Genomic DNA, 14,743 nt, shown 5'->3' with positions numbered 1-14,743 from the left:
GTTTAAAAACCAGCTTATGCGCACTAATTTTGGTGTATGAAGGGTATTATTTGCTTAGCAGAATGTTTCCACCCTGATGCAACGGCTGTCAAAGGGGGGTTTACTAAGTACAGGCTCAGTAGGGTTCCCAAACTTTTGCATTTGCCACAATTACTTTCATTTTTAAAAATATTTTTAAGTTGAAAATATCATGAAGTAAAAAAGTAACAGTGCATCAACATTTGAAGAAAGGCTGTGCTGAGAAGAAAAAAGTGCTTAGGCGTATTTGTTAATTCAATGAAACTTAAATTTATCCAGCATCCATACGACGGTGTTTGTTAGGTACATCCGGAAAACACTGTACACTTAATGACCTCATGCAGCACCAGCAGGTATAAGGTTAGTTTTAAACATCCTGGTCCTCGACTCATTCCACCAAATAAAACTGCTGTTTACTTCCTAACTGTTATTCTGTTTTCCTGGGTTATGACCAGTTCCATTATATAGATGAATATGAAATATATCAAACTGGTAGAGAGACGTTTCTTATGGCATTCAGTGGGTGAAACATAAAAGGTGTAATATGATGTATTAATCAAAGGATGATGTCTACAAGATACAATAGTCAATTATTATTTTTGTTTGCACAAACAGTTAATCTAGTTGGCAAAAATTGTCGGGATAAAAATAATTTTTATAGTTCAGCAGTAATAACTGTTGAATAAACTGTTCTCTCAGAAAATCCAGTGAATTTCTTGTTTTCTCAAAATGCTGTTGTGATTGACTATACACACAAGTAGCTAAGTTTTAAAATGGTTTGTACTCAGTGTCAGTGTCATAGCAGTAATCACCTTTAATTGATTGGGACTGTCCTAATTTCTCAAGTATTAAGTGAAGATCTAATTGAAGATCTGGAATATTCAGACAAAAGCAAGCTATTAATAGTATTTTCTTTCATTATACATTTTCTCATTAAAAGAATCATGATTGTTAATATAAAGGTTTTCACCAAATTTGCAAAAATGTAATTAGAAAAATCACCATTGTAGCCTGATGAATAAATAACCCCTTCATCATTGATCAATTCAAGGCTCCATAAGGTTTGTAGGCATATAACTCTTAACCTCTTTGTTGTTCTGAATTATCTTTATTAATTTAATTTGTTAAAGTTGAGAAAAATAACTTTTGTTTGTTTGTTTTCTGATAGTAGTGTGCAGAGTATTAATGGTAAAGATTGAGTCGAAAGTAGAATGCATACAAAGCATGTCAACACAAATGATCAGATTTTCCAGAGCAAGACTAAGTGTTGTATTTCTACTAACGGCTCTGACATAGTTTGAACATGAATATGAGATCAAACAACGGAGTCTCAACTTTCTGTTCAGAGTTTTCACACCATGTTAGAAAATGACTGCAGAGAACAAAGATCCACTTGAGCTTTTGTTTAATGCAGCTTTGTTCTGTCTGATTTTGACATTGTCCTCTCCCGTTTGTCGTTTTTCTTCAGGACTGGGTTGACCATATAAACACCGTCAACCACACCGCTGCCTGCAGAGACCTGCGCAACAAGTGAGGACATTAATGTGCTGATTAAGATACTAAGTCATAGTTTCCTAGAAAAGTATTTTGCATTTTGTTTTGAATGAGCAGTCAAAAGGTATTAAATGACACAAAAATTAAAGTTTAATAAAGCAGTTTTTGATAATAAAAAAAAAGAAACCTTTAAAAACACGCCCAGAGATGCTTTCAGGCTGTTAAGTGATTGAGGCAAACGTGTTTGCAAACAATTGCCCACTTCCACATCTGGACATGGACAAACATGAGTGTTTCACTGAAGCTGTGTTTCTGGCTACACGGTACCTAAGTTCTATATTAACTTGCATTTATGCTCTACTTTAATTCACCATATCTGGAAAGAATCTGTGGGTGTTTAGCTTGTTTCACTTCACCATCTTCATAAGTCATATATTTGGGAATTGGTGTGACTGGTGAGTCAAATATATACAACTGATGTGTCTACAAATGACCATTTCACATTGAACAGAATATTATTTAACTTACTTTTTAATGCAGAGGTTTAAAAGTACAGCTTTTTATTGATATATACAATTGTATTTTGTAATTCTTTCTAAATATGAGATTTTTGATGACATGCTAATGGATGTTTGTGTGTCTCTGAAGGTACCCACACTGGAAACCAAATCCACCAAGGTCAGTTGGACTCTTGTTTCCAATAAACTGTTTTTACCTGTGAGCATCACTCCTCTCAGTCAGCTGCTCCCAAACATTTCGAATAAGGCAAAAGAAAGGAAGAAAAAAAAACACTGATCCATGCAAACGTAGGCCTCTAAGCTACCACTTGTTACAACAGTGAATGTTTTCTTTTATCCAGTCGGAGTGGACAATATGGCAGCCGGGCTCTATGGGATCTCAAGGATCACTCTCCATCCCATTCCGTATCTAGATCCCTCTCTGGTTCGCCCACCCCAGGTCCTCCTCACAGCAAACACGAGCTGGGCCCCCATCCCCACAGGCCACACGGGAAACTCTACTCTCCTCACCCTCGCTGCCACCAATACACAGGTAGGCCACATGTTAGACAGATGGCACATCATGTACAAAGTGGGTTTAGTAGAACTTTGCAAAGTTAGAAAATAATCTAAGTATGTCCTCAGCTGATTTGCAAAAGTGGAATGGGACTATTTAGTGGATCTAAGTCAAAAATGCATCATTGTGTTCAGTGCTGTTGCCTTTTTAATGTACCTTGTGATCACTGAATAGCAGAAAGGTACATTCAAATAAGCAATTTATCAAATATTCAACATACTTAAGTATTTTCTTCATGCTGGGCATGAACAAAGGTTGTTCACAGGTAGTCCAAACTCTCTTGCCTCAACAAACCTATAATGGCACTTCTCTCCTCGGATGCACAACGCTACAGAAAATAGTATTTGATTCACTCTTTGGGCTCTTCATACAGATTCATGTAGGTGCTGGTATCAGCTGGTGCTCACCAATAAATGACTCGGATCAGGGAACATATCTCTAGTATAGTATACCCACTTCTAAACTCACACATCCTTACTTGCTGTCCTAAGAACACAGCCATCGGTTGGAGCACCGCCACTCTGGCTCACGCAGTCCTTCCCACGCACATCGAACCTCCGCATCCTCCAGAGAGCATCGGCCTGAGAGGAGGGACAGGGATTCATCAGGTTAGTTAGTGTGTCTGTTTTTGTCTGGATCACTACAGCGGAGCCAGCTCTATAAACAGGGGTGTCTGTCTCTGACTGACTCACTGATGAGGTTGTATCATGGGTCGGCCAGCCGAGTGTTGGAATTCCTCGGTTGTCAGTTGTTCTTTCAAAATGAATTGGCACTAACAGTTTATATTATGTAATCAATTAGTGTTGCCAACGTAGTGCCTTTGCTGTGAGATGTGCAGACTTTTCCCTTTATAGCAAGTTTTTTTTTTTTTCATAATTTTTTCAGCACTGCCCCTCTGCAGGCACACCTCTCATTCTGTTAATAATAATTATAAGCTTTATTTGTGTAGCAATACAGACTCCATGTCCATGTTCTATGTTTATACACATATATATGTACATTACTATCATGCACTTGTTTGCACAACAAACAACATATAATGGTTTCACAAACCTGTGTGGGTCTATATGAGCAGGGTTGGTCAGAAATGTTCATGTAGGAGTTTTAAATGACATTTAATGTGTCCACAGGAGGTCCTTCTCGCAGCAGTCTGAAGCGTCCACGCGATGATTCTTTCAAGTGCTCCACTGACACCAGCCGACATCCATCCTCCTCTAAGATGGGTCTGAACAAACATGGACTGTCACAGTCCAACACAAAGACTGTCAGGAGTGGGATAAAGACTGGAGCTAAGATGCCAAAGACGGCAAGTGCCAAGGCCACTGACACAGTGGGTGTTTTTCACTTCAGTTGCGTAAAGCTTGACTCAGAGGGCTGCTGTTCTGGACCAACCACGGCCACAATGTCACAGCTAATGAAGTAGATTAACACAAAGGGTTGAACATGCAGTTGTTTTAAGAGCATAAGTCACTTTTCCTCGGTTCTGTCAGCTTGTTTGTTGGTCGTAAACATTTTATGTTCTATCTTAAACACTTTAACCCCCGAATGAACATTAAGATCATAACAATTAACACAACCACAAAAGCAACTGTTAGTGTATCTTTAATCAACTACACGTGAAAGGAGCTATTTGTAAGTTTTGCTATTGCTACATAGCTAATGTTAGCATTAACAGTTCTTCACTCACCAGTCTAGAAGAAACATTGCGATTTCAGCATCAAACTTCATACCTTTGCACATACGCTCAGAGGACATATTATGACCTCTTGTCCTGTAAGCGTAATAGTAGGCAAAGCTCGACAATCACCACCACTCGCTCCCAGCAAGAGAAAACTTACAAATAGCCCCTTTTTAATAGTGGATTACATTACATTCATGTCAATATATTATTGGACTTGATGTGAATATTATTGAGCTCTCTCCTTTGACTATCTCCAGTTACAATTTAAATTGTCAAACTGTTCCCATATAACAGATGACAGCTTAAACAGGTGGTCGAGGCTGTTTTTGAATTATTCCAATTTTACTAAGTCGATAGTGACCAAAATTTCATATTTACTTAAGTACTTGGTTAAAGCAGTAAGATCTCTGCTTGACTCAAATTAACCAAAACCTTGTGCTGTGTTTTTTTTAGTCTGTGAAGCCTCCTCTGGCGAAGAAGAAGAAGAGAATGGTGACTCCAGCCTCTCAGGACTCGTCTGTTGCAGAACGTCTGGTTTATCTGACGGGCATCCCAAACGATGCCTCTGAGCAGGAAGTTACTGACTTAGTTGGGTCCTTCGGCAAGATCAACAACGTGATCCTCATGCCGTGCTCTGAGGAAGAGAGCAAGAAGGGCGAAGGACAGAAGGTGCGACAGAAGTGTAACATAATGGTTCTTGATGCATTTTGCATTTACAGGTTTGCTTTTTAGTGGAAAAAAGAAATATTTTGCCTGTTTTAAAGGTAATATTAATAAACCCTGCAGGCAGGTATGAAGAGACCAAAACACCCAACACAACCCACAAACACAGACATAACAACTGAGGGTAGTTCAAAAGTTGTTTTGTTAATTAATTTATTACTTAACTACTTAACCCATTAAGACCTGAGCCGTCCTCTTAAACCTCAGCACTGTTTGAAAACAGCCTTTCTGAAAAACCTGACGTTCACTAAAGCCTTTAATTCTCAGCCTCTGAAGCAGATAGAAACATGATATAAAAACCGTTTCAGAGCTTTAACCTCAGACTTTTATTGTATATCACTGGCTTTGCCTTGGAAACTGGATATGGCTGGAAAAACAAGCACATTTTTCAACATTTTCAGTTTAGTTAAATTTTTTCAAGATCTGTTGTCATTTTTTTTTGTGTGTGTTGTTGATGAATATTAGGATAAAAGCAGTGCTTTACAATACAAACCAAAGGTTCAAGGTGTCAAATGGTTTTTATTTTTCACGTTTCTATCTGCTCCGGAGGCTGATTAATAAAGGTTTTAGTGACAGCGTTGCATCAGGTGAATCTTTACCGGTGATAGTGGCTCACCGCACCTCATCCTGAGCCTTGACTAGCTGGTTAGCAGCTTAGAAGGTTGAAGTCAGTGTCTGAATTTTTTTTAATTTGTTGTCTCTGTTGTCTTCATCCAGGTAAATACTGTAATGTGCTTCAGTATCCCTCCCCTCACTCAGGTTGTCATTCACTGTCCGAACCGTGACTTTAAAAACGTATTTGTGCCCTCCACCGAAAAACAAAATACCTTTCCCATCATGGATTCTGCCTTTCTGACATTTCAACAATTTCAGCGAATCACATTGCATTTCATCGATCAGTCATAATCATGTACTACATGTGTACATCACATCCGGTCTTAATGGATTAAAGCTGGTGCTCTGATGTGATCGACCAACAGCAATAATATCGTTAGTAGTAGAAATTTTTGTAAGTTAATCTTGCTCATGTAGTGAATATTACAGACAAAAAGAAATTATATTCAATCTTCTCCATTCATTTCTTTTAAATGGAAGTCCATTAAAATTTGCCAGAGCTACATTTTCAATAAAAATGTGTCTTACAAGTAAGACATGCAAATAATGAGACAAGCAGTTGATTGATTCATCTGTCACCCTGGAGTCATAAGTAGCTGTGTGTAATGTGATCATCAGCAGCTGTCATCATGGTTTCTGGCTGCCCCGCATCACTGTGTCACCCTCCCCTGCTGCAGGCATCCGTATGCATGGTGAAAGCAGAAGATGCCCAGGCACTGGCCAAATCCACGAGTCTGTCCATCAGAGATCAGCAAATCACTGCTTCAATAGCCAAGGTTTGATGATATATTCTGCTTTTTATTTCGCTTCAGCGTAGAAATGCATAGATGTGTAAAAAGTAGATGTTGTTCAGGAGTTTGTTAAAGTTCCTTTTTTTTTTTTTTTTTTTTTTTTTAAGTTTTGGACCACATGTATGTAGCCTCATACACTGTCAGTAAACATGTTTGTTTTATTTTAGAAACCTGAAGAACGTCAGTCCTCTGATGCCAACAACAGGTTTGCCATCACCATTTTCTTTTTTAACACCCATATGCTGCACACTTACCATGCCAGTTTTAACATTTAACATTTCTGACTTTAAAAATAAATATAAATTGCAGCAAACCTGCTTCAGGAAAGGAGAAGGCTGCTGCAGGAGAAGACTCAGGTGGGTCAACCAAGAACTGTTACCGGGGGTCTCCAGTCAGTTAGCACATCCACATCTGTCATTGGCAAGAAACTTGATCAGTTATAATATATAAAAGACTGGTTGGTGATGTCATGCTTTAACTGGCTTGTTGTGGTGTTTATGAAAACATACTGATTGTAGCTCTAACCCCCACCTTCCTCTCCTGCTCCCCACTCCAGGAGGTGAGGCTGACCAGAAGACTTCTAATGAGGTACATGATCCACACACATGCCTTTGTTTTGAATCTCTGTTTATTGCTTTATTAAATGATACAAAAACACATACAACCCCTTCCCTCCTCTACAGTGACTTCAAGGACCTCTCTCATTAATTATAACATACAGATAAAAACATTGTGAAAAGGGCTGGTGAAAAAATCTCTGTATACATTCTGGGAATTTGGCCAGGGGTGCCAAAACTTTTGCATTCATCTGTATCAAATTCACAGTTTGAGTACATGTCTGTTAAAATCAGGTTTAATCTCTTGTAATATAACATCAGTATTCAGACATTTTCCTTACATCCCATTACAATGTCTCCTACAGAAAGGCCTGGTGTTGATCACTGGACTTCCTGAGGGTAGCTGGTCAGAGTGTGACATCATCAAGCTGATCCAGCCCTTTGGCACGCCTTCTGACATCATCCTGGCCGCACAAATCGGAAAGGTTGGTGAAAACACTTGTACCCACACATGTTTGTGAGTCCTGAGTTTTTGCTAGTTCAATAGGATGTTGACAATAAATGGTCATGAACACCCACAGCATGCTACGTCTAAAAAGAGTCTACAAAATTAATCTGATCACATATACTATTTTCTGAATTTCTTGATTGTTGAGTTGTTGTTATTATGTTGTCTGTTCAAGCGGAAGAACCTTGAAGTTTTTTGTAATTTGTTATTGCTATTTGTCTTCTGCCGTGAGCTGGAACGAGCTACAAAACATGAAACTGAGCTGCAAGTGCTTCCCAAGAAACATGAGCCCAATCGGCCAGAGGAAAAGTCCATGCCCTCATAATCTGGGGAAAGTATTGATAAATGCATTCGAGATTGAAGAAAAATAAAAGATAAGGATGTGAAGTTCTTAAATATTTTATCATATAATATAAAAATGGATAACATGTCATGCGTGACAGTGAAGCGTTTAGCCAATCAGGACAAAGTGCTGTAGTGACATTGGTGGTTCACTGTCGGTGAAGCCGGAGGAGAGACACTGCAGGCGCCTTGCTCCTGCGAGGTTGACCTTACACAGCACTGGCAAAAGTTGGACAGAATTTTGAACCAGCTGTGAGCTGTAGCGGGTAATGAAACTTAGTGACATTACTGGAAATGACGTATCAATGCTTCCCATGAAATATGATCACATTTGGCTTAATGGTGTGCGCGCGAACACACACACACACACTGTGCTCTACAAAACAGCCTCTTGAGGGGCGTCGTGTAGCGTAGTGGTCTAAGCAGGCGCCCCATGTGTAGAGGCTACAGTCCTCGCTGCAGTCGGCCCCGGCTCGAATCCCGCATCGGACGGACTTTCGCTCTCTGCCTCTCTGCCTCCCCATTTCCTGTCTCTCTCCACTATACTATCAAATAAAGGCATAAAAAGCCCAAAAAAATATACTTAAAAAAAAAAAAAAAAAAAAAAAATAGCCTCTTGAATCATAAAAGTTTCCCTCTAAACCATGGGTCTGATTGTTACCAAATTATCTGTAGATCATCATTTGACCAAACTTATCAAAAGTTGAATAAAGCTTGTTGATATTTTTTTTTTTTTTTTTTTTTAAAGATACTGACCAATAAACTTCACAAGGGGCAGGCCTTAGCAGGAAAATGGCCATAACTCATTAACTATTTGTCCAATAAATGGTCATGAACACCCACAGCGTGCTACGTCTATAAAGAGTCTACAAAATTAATCTGATCACATATACTATTTTCTGAATTTCTTGATTGTTGAGTTGTTGTTATTATCTTGTAGAGCAGTGCGTGCGTGTGCGTGCGTGTGCGTGCGTGTGCGTGCGTGTGCGTGCGCGCCCCCACCATTAAGCCAATTGTAATCATATTTCATGGGAAGCATTGACACGTCATTTCCAGTAATGTCACTAAGTTTCATTACCCGCTACAGCTCACAGCTGGTTCAAAATTCTGTCCAACTTTTGCCAGTGCTGCGTAAGGTCAGCCTCGCAGGAGCAAGGCGCCTGCAGTGTCTCTCCTCCGGCTTCACCGACTGGGTGTTTGGGAATATATGTCTACTGAAGCATTTTGAGCCTGACCCATAGGGGGCGCCACAAATACCAGAAACATGTACCTCAACTCAGTGGACAGAATTTGACCAGTTCAGTGACATTGATTGGTGTAAGTAGGCGTGGCCTATCATATATTTGCTCATAACTCGAGATGCCTTCGAGCAAACCTTATTAAACTCACTGGAGACATCCTGTGGTGTCTCCTGGAGATACACACTGTTTCATTCAAAGGAGGGACAAATGACACTTTGAGTGCACAGTTATTGAAATGCTGCATTCTTTGTGATGATGAAAGGAGTGTGTAATTATTTTATTGTTTTATTTTTGCCTTTGTAATTATTAATATTGATCGACAATGAAAAAATGCCCTGGAGCTGTTTTTTCTCATGTTCTTCCTGTTTGTGTGTTAGGTGCTTGTGTCAGTGCCAGACATGGAGATTGCTCAAGAGATCGTCAAAGTTCACACCTTCATCCCCGCGAAGATCAACAACTCAGAGCTGAAGATAATCCAGGTCAAACAGCGTATTGGCCACAGCACACCGGTAGGCCTCTCATCATCAACCCAAAGCCTTCACAGTATATTGATCACCTTCTCTCCTCGGCTGCTCTCTAACGTTCTTAATTAATTATCTTAGTTTAGATTGGTTGGTTCTTTGATATTGTGCTTAAAGTTTGGCATTTCAGTCACTAGTTCTGTAGAAAATCACTTTTTTGTGTTGAACAATGAATCCTCAGCAAAAACTCATGATTATACCAAAACTCTTCATACAGGTGGCTCTTTACAACCTGCTGATGGGATCAGTGGACCCATTAGTGAGTATTTCTCCTGTTATATTGTACTGGTCAACGGTTTTAGAACAGCACATTAACTGAACAAACAAACAAACCAGTATTTCACATGGATATTGTAATGTTACAGAAAGTCAAAGGCTGTGATGATGTCTGACCAACTTCAGTAGTCTGTATATGAATGAGTAATTGTCCCCTGGCTAATAAAGAAGTTGAATGTTCTTTTGTCTCCTTCAGGAGAGTCCGGTCCCTGTTGGCTGGAGCACCCTCCTGGTGATCAGTAATGTTCCCAACACGCCGTCTGGCTCCTATGAGGTCCAGAAACTGGTGCGACGCTTCGGTACCGTCATCAAGACTCTAGTGCTCAACAACACGGTGAGGCCTGTTTGTCTGTGCAGCTGCTAACATGCTAATCTGTTGTATCCTGAGCCAACCTTGTCCTGAATACCTGTGTGCTCAGACACAGCTACATCCTGGGTAAAGAATCTATTATATGAATCTGTCATGTACCACTCTTCAGTTACTACAGACATACCTTCCGCTAAGACCCAGAGAGCCTAGCTGCTGTTTGAGACCGTCTCAACAACCTTAACTGTTGGATGGCACAACATTTCCTACAACTCAGCAACTCAAAATTAGAAACACTGTTTAATCCACCAAACTCCATCAGTCCCATACTAGAGTACTGTTTGATTCTAACCTGGCCTTTGATCACCACACCAAAGAAGACCCATCTCCAGCATCAAACCAGTCATCTCACAACCTGATCTGGTAAAACTCATTCACACATTCATTTTCTCAAAACTGGACGACTGTAACTCCCTCCTCTCTGGCATGAACCTAAAGTGACTCTCCTTCCTCCAACTGGTTCAGAATCCAGCAACTCGGCTTCTTACTGGTTTTAACAGACAACGTCACATCACCCTGATCCTCACTTGCCTCCATCGGCTCTTTGTCTGTTTTACAATTGATTTGAAGATTTTACTGATCAGTTTTAAAGCACGCTGGGGCCCCGAGCTACATTACAGAGTCATTAACCCCATACGAGCCCGTACACAGGCTTAGATCCTCAGGTCAGGTCCTTCTGACCGTTCCAAAGTCGAGGCTTAAATCTAAAGGTGAACGCGCTTTAACCATCAGGACCCCTCAACTTTGGAACAACCTGCCCGAGGAAATGAGGCAGAATGAGTATGAGCCCTTTTATTGCTTTTATTGTGTGCGTGTGCGTGTGTGTGTGTGTGTGTGTGTTGCTGCTTTTGACGATCATTGCGTTTGATTCGTTTATCAAAGCACTAAACCCTGTATTTAGGTGCATAGTTATTATTATTATATTCATTTGTAAGTCAAAGAAATCTCACATGTTGTTGACATGACGTTTCACCTCTGTCTGCTTAGGTCATCTGCGAGATGGCGACTGCAGCCATGGCTTTGTCCGTTTACAAGCGCTTCCAGACGTTTCCGTGTATCATCCAGAACAACCCTCTGTTCTTCTCCCGCAAGCCAGACCCCAAAGCGAACACACAGACAAAAGTCATCACTGCGTACCTGGATTCCCCTGAGGTCTGTAACATTGAGAATGGATTGGCATCATTGTTGTTTATTACCCATTTTGACACATTTGTTATCCACTACTGGCATGATGTCCTGTGCGCATGTGTTTGATGTGCCGCTGCTCAGTACATCCCTGTGTCTTGTCATAGGATACACCCGCAAATGGCAAGAGCAGCCAAGTATCAGCAGCTGCAGACAAAGAGGAGACGTTGCAGAAAGAGAGGTCTGAATCTGCTCTGGAGGGGATGGAAAACAACACTGTGGGGACAGACGAGAAGACAACGAGCACGGAGAAGATGGTCGGTGAAGAAGAAGCTCTGGGAGAAAACGAGATCAAAAAAGACGAGTTTACCGGTGCTGCACCAGACACCAAATCAGAGGCAGGGTTGGATACAGACATGAGGGAAACAGCTGCTAAAACTATCATGGAGACAGCAGACGAGAGCAAAGGAGTCAATGCATCCGAAGCAGGAAATGACAAGACTTCAGCTGGCGAAGAGACAAATCTATCGAGCCCCCTTGGCAAAGCAGCTTCGGGGGAGATGCTCGTGCCAGAGCTGCCAAAGGTAAAATGCTAAAAATGTCAGTCTGCTGTTGGAGCCAGGTTGTTCTCTTGAGAGTTTTGACATCTCTGTTTGATCCCTGTTTCACCAGGTTACTCAAGAGATGGTGAACGCGTTGCTGGTGGAGTGCCGAACAAGAACCGCTAGCCATCCCAACAACAACACCAACACAGCCACTTCCTCCTGTGGAGAAAAGGGGGAAACACAAATGGAGACAGAGCAGGGTGAAAAGCCAGCAGAGGAGACAAAAGAGGCCAAGAACCACACAGAGGAGGAGATGAAGAAGCAGGAGAGGGAGAGAAAAGAGAGGGAAGCGAGAAAGGAGAAGGAGGTGAGGGAACGAGAGAGGAAGGAGAGGGAGAGGAGGGCCTGGGAGAAGGAGGAGAGGGCTAAGAGGGAGAGGGAGTGGGAAGAAAGAGCCAGGAGAGAGAGGGAGTGGGAGAGGAGGGAGAGAGAGAGGAGGGAGAGAAAGAGAGCGTACGGCGAAGGTGTGTCAACATCGAGGTCATCCTGCAGGTCAGAGGGATACAAGCAGAGCTGCTGGAGGGATGTACACAGTAACGGCTCAGAGGTCAGAATGGTGAGATGCTGCTGTCGAGTCAAAACGTGTAGAAACTTAAATCTCACTTCTTTGTTCTTATCCTCTCATCTGCTTTTTGTTCTTTATTCCATCAGCTGGAGGAGGACGAGGAGTTCCCATTCAACATGAGTGACTTTGTGACAGTCGATGAAGTAGGAGATGTCACCGACCTTCCTCGTTCTCCTTCGCCTGTTGTTCCCCAGGAAACTATAGACGGGACCCAACAGGACCCTCCAGGGGTAGATTATAACTTTTTCTCTGCATGTTTATTAAGACTTAAAGGTCCACAGTGTGATGACATCAGTGCTCTTCTTGTCTTCCGCTTCTAGGACACGCCCACAGAGGTTGCCACAGAAACAACAACATCAGATGCAACAGTGACCCCAGTGAAGTCTGGTGAAGGAGTACCAGAGTGTGTGTCAGCAGCTCAGACTCTGGTCATCACTGCTGCAGCACCCTCCTCCTCACCAGCCTCACAGGCTGACTCGTCTCCCAGACAAACACACGAACCAACATGTCACCCAGCAGCACCTGAGACAGGTACGTCCTCACACTCCTGACATCCAGGAGGAACTGAAGGAAACAAACAAACACATCTTTCTTGTATCATCTTTCTTTTCCTAAAGTTGTGTAAGCTCACGGTAATGGTGGTGAAGAGAACAACTCTCATGATCCCACGCTATTTCTTGACGTCTTTTCTTATTGTTTTGATTGAGAGAGCCATAGGGGCAAAAGTTACTGACTGCATGTTCAAGTTTAAAACTGTGATCTATTTTGTCCTGAAATCTGTCGTTATTTTTAGAAACCACACCCACAGCCGCTCTGGACTCAACCTCAGAGGTTGAACGACTTTCCCCGTCCGCCCCAGCAGCTGCAGGCAGCCCACCTGAAGCTGCCCCAGCAGACACCTCCTTAAACAGCCCAGCCACAGGGGAAGTGACTGCAGAGAGTGGGGAGGATAAGACAGAGGAAACTGCTCTCAATCACAGCAAGGCCAAGGAGGAGGAGGAGGTGGTGCAGGAGCAAGAGGACAAACAGACAGGAGTCCCTGCAGCTTATACAGGTACAGTTTATTTGATTAACACACCGCACCCCACCCCACCTCACCCCATCCCACCCCACTCCACCCCACCCCACTCCCCAGCAGATTCTATAGACTATATGTTCCAGATTTTAAAGAGGTCCCTGTCTCTCCCAGGAAAACAAGAGAGGTCTGAGGACCAAACGAACAAACAAGAGGAGAGCATGAAGAAGAAATTACAGAAGAAACCTCCCATGGGCAAAGAATACTCCCTCCCTCCGTTTGACCCCAGCAACCCAGTTGGTATGACACCATTTATTCACCTGTATGTTTACAGTGTCTGACAGTGCACAGCTGATAGAGTCCACTGTCATGTCTTTGTGGGTGTGTCCCCTCAGGTATGGAGTTCTTAGTCCCAAAGACGGGTTTCTTCTGTAAGGCGTGTAATAGATTCTTCAGCGGAGCCAAAGAGGCCGAGATCAACCACTGCAGAACGGCCAAACACTACGAGAACCTCCAGGTGGGCAACACACAGTGACTCTTACCCATGATGCATTACCTCATCATAGAGAGAGAGCAGTGCCATAAATATCCAGGTGTTTGATTTGATGAAAGACATATTTTAAAAAAAGATCCTCGATCTATTCTTGACTTTTTGAAACTTACTGTTATACAAGTGAGAAAATATCCACATTTTCACAAAGAGGTCAGAGTCTTCCTTACTCCAGTTTCCTGTTCCCTTCTCTTCTAGAAATACCTGCAGACCACAAAGACAGTGAACGAGACCATCAATCCTGAGTCCAACTGAATATGGCTCTGAAACTCTCAACTAAATTTTGTCATTCCCATCCTTTTGTATTTTGTCTTTGTTTCTCACTGAAGGTCCAGGTTGTCATGTTGCAGTAGATTAGTCGCCTCCTATCTCTGTATCTATCTTGTACAATTAAAAATGAGTGGAAGTGTACATTGGAAAATGGCACTCTGTATGAACTGTGCACAGGTAATAAAAAGTCTTGACCAAATTGTCGATTATCATTTGTCCCTGTGCACCATTCAGTGAAGTGAGATGTTTATGTCGGGGAGTTGCACTGCTACAACAGGTAGCTGTTCAGGACCAGAGGGGGGAGTTCAGGGACCGGGTGTGAGGCCCTCCCAGTCACAACCCCAATCCTTCCTCCTTGGTCTGGGCCTTCCTAAGCCCCCCTCCATGTGAACCACACTTGAGCAC

At 42.1% G+C, this 14,743-nt stretch overlaps 1 protein-coding gene across 3 annotated transcripts in view; it reads left to right on the top strand.

Moving 5' to 3' along the window:
- Positions 1–14,537, top strand: part of LOC130166106 (zinc finger protein 638-like) — a 40,879-nt gene extending 26,342 nt beyond the window's left edge. The window contains exons 3-25 of one of the 3 annotated variants that reach the window (XM_056371449.1): positions 1,487–1,548; positions 2,161–2,190; positions 2,372–2,562; positions 3,078–3,194; positions 3,717–3,916; positions 4,721–4,936; positions 6,283–6,381; positions 6,564–6,601; positions 6,706–6,752; positions 6,953–6,984; positions 7,319–7,438; positions 9,422–9,553; positions 9,783–9,824; positions 10,038–10,175; positions 11,196–11,360; positions 11,501–11,917; positions 12,006–12,485; positions 12,590–12,733; positions 12,824–13,034; positions 13,297–13,557; positions 13,693–13,818; positions 13,914–14,035; positions 14,267–14,537. In XM_056371449.1, the coding sequence (XP_056227424.1) occupies positions 1,487–1,548; positions 2,161–2,190; positions 2,372–2,562; positions 3,078–3,194; positions 3,717–3,916; positions 4,721–4,936; positions 6,283–6,381; positions 6,564–6,601; positions 6,706–6,752; positions 6,953–6,984; positions 7,319–7,438; positions 9,422–9,553; positions 9,783–9,824; positions 10,038–10,175; positions 11,196–11,360; positions 11,501–11,917; positions 12,006–12,485; positions 12,590–12,733; positions 12,824–13,034; positions 13,297–13,557; positions 13,693–13,818; positions 13,914–14,035; positions 14,267–14,323 (3,447 nt within the window). In that variant the 3' untranslated portion in view covers positions 14,324–14,537. Of the gene's footprint in view, positions 1–1,486; positions 1,549–2,160; positions 2,191–2,371; positions 2,563–3,077; positions 3,195–3,716; positions 3,917–4,720; positions 4,937–6,282; positions 6,382–6,563; positions 6,602–6,705; positions 6,753–6,952; positions 6,985–7,318; positions 7,439–9,421; positions 9,554–9,782; positions 9,825–10,037; positions 10,176–11,195; positions 11,361–11,500; positions 11,918–12,005; positions 12,495–12,589; positions 12,734–12,823; positions 13,035–13,296; positions 13,558–13,692; positions 13,819–13,913; positions 14,036–14,266 lie in introns of all 3 variants that reach the window. The other 2 variants (XM_056371448.1, XM_056371450.1) reach the window with 2 other exon arrangements.
- Positions 14,538–14,743: the final 206 nt, after the last annotated feature.

Source organism: Seriola aureovittata, chromosome 3 (assembly GCF_021018895.1).
Source record: "Seriola aureovittata isolate HTS-2021-v1 ecotype China chromosome 3, ASM2101889v1, whole genome shotgun sequence".
In the NCBI taxonomy this organism is placed as follows: Eukaryota; Metazoa; Chordata; class Actinopteri; order Carangiformes; family Carangidae; genus Seriola; species Seriola aureovittata.
The sequence above is the reverse complement of the archived record's forward strand: the minus strand, read 5'-3'. Positions and strand labels throughout refer to the sequence as shown.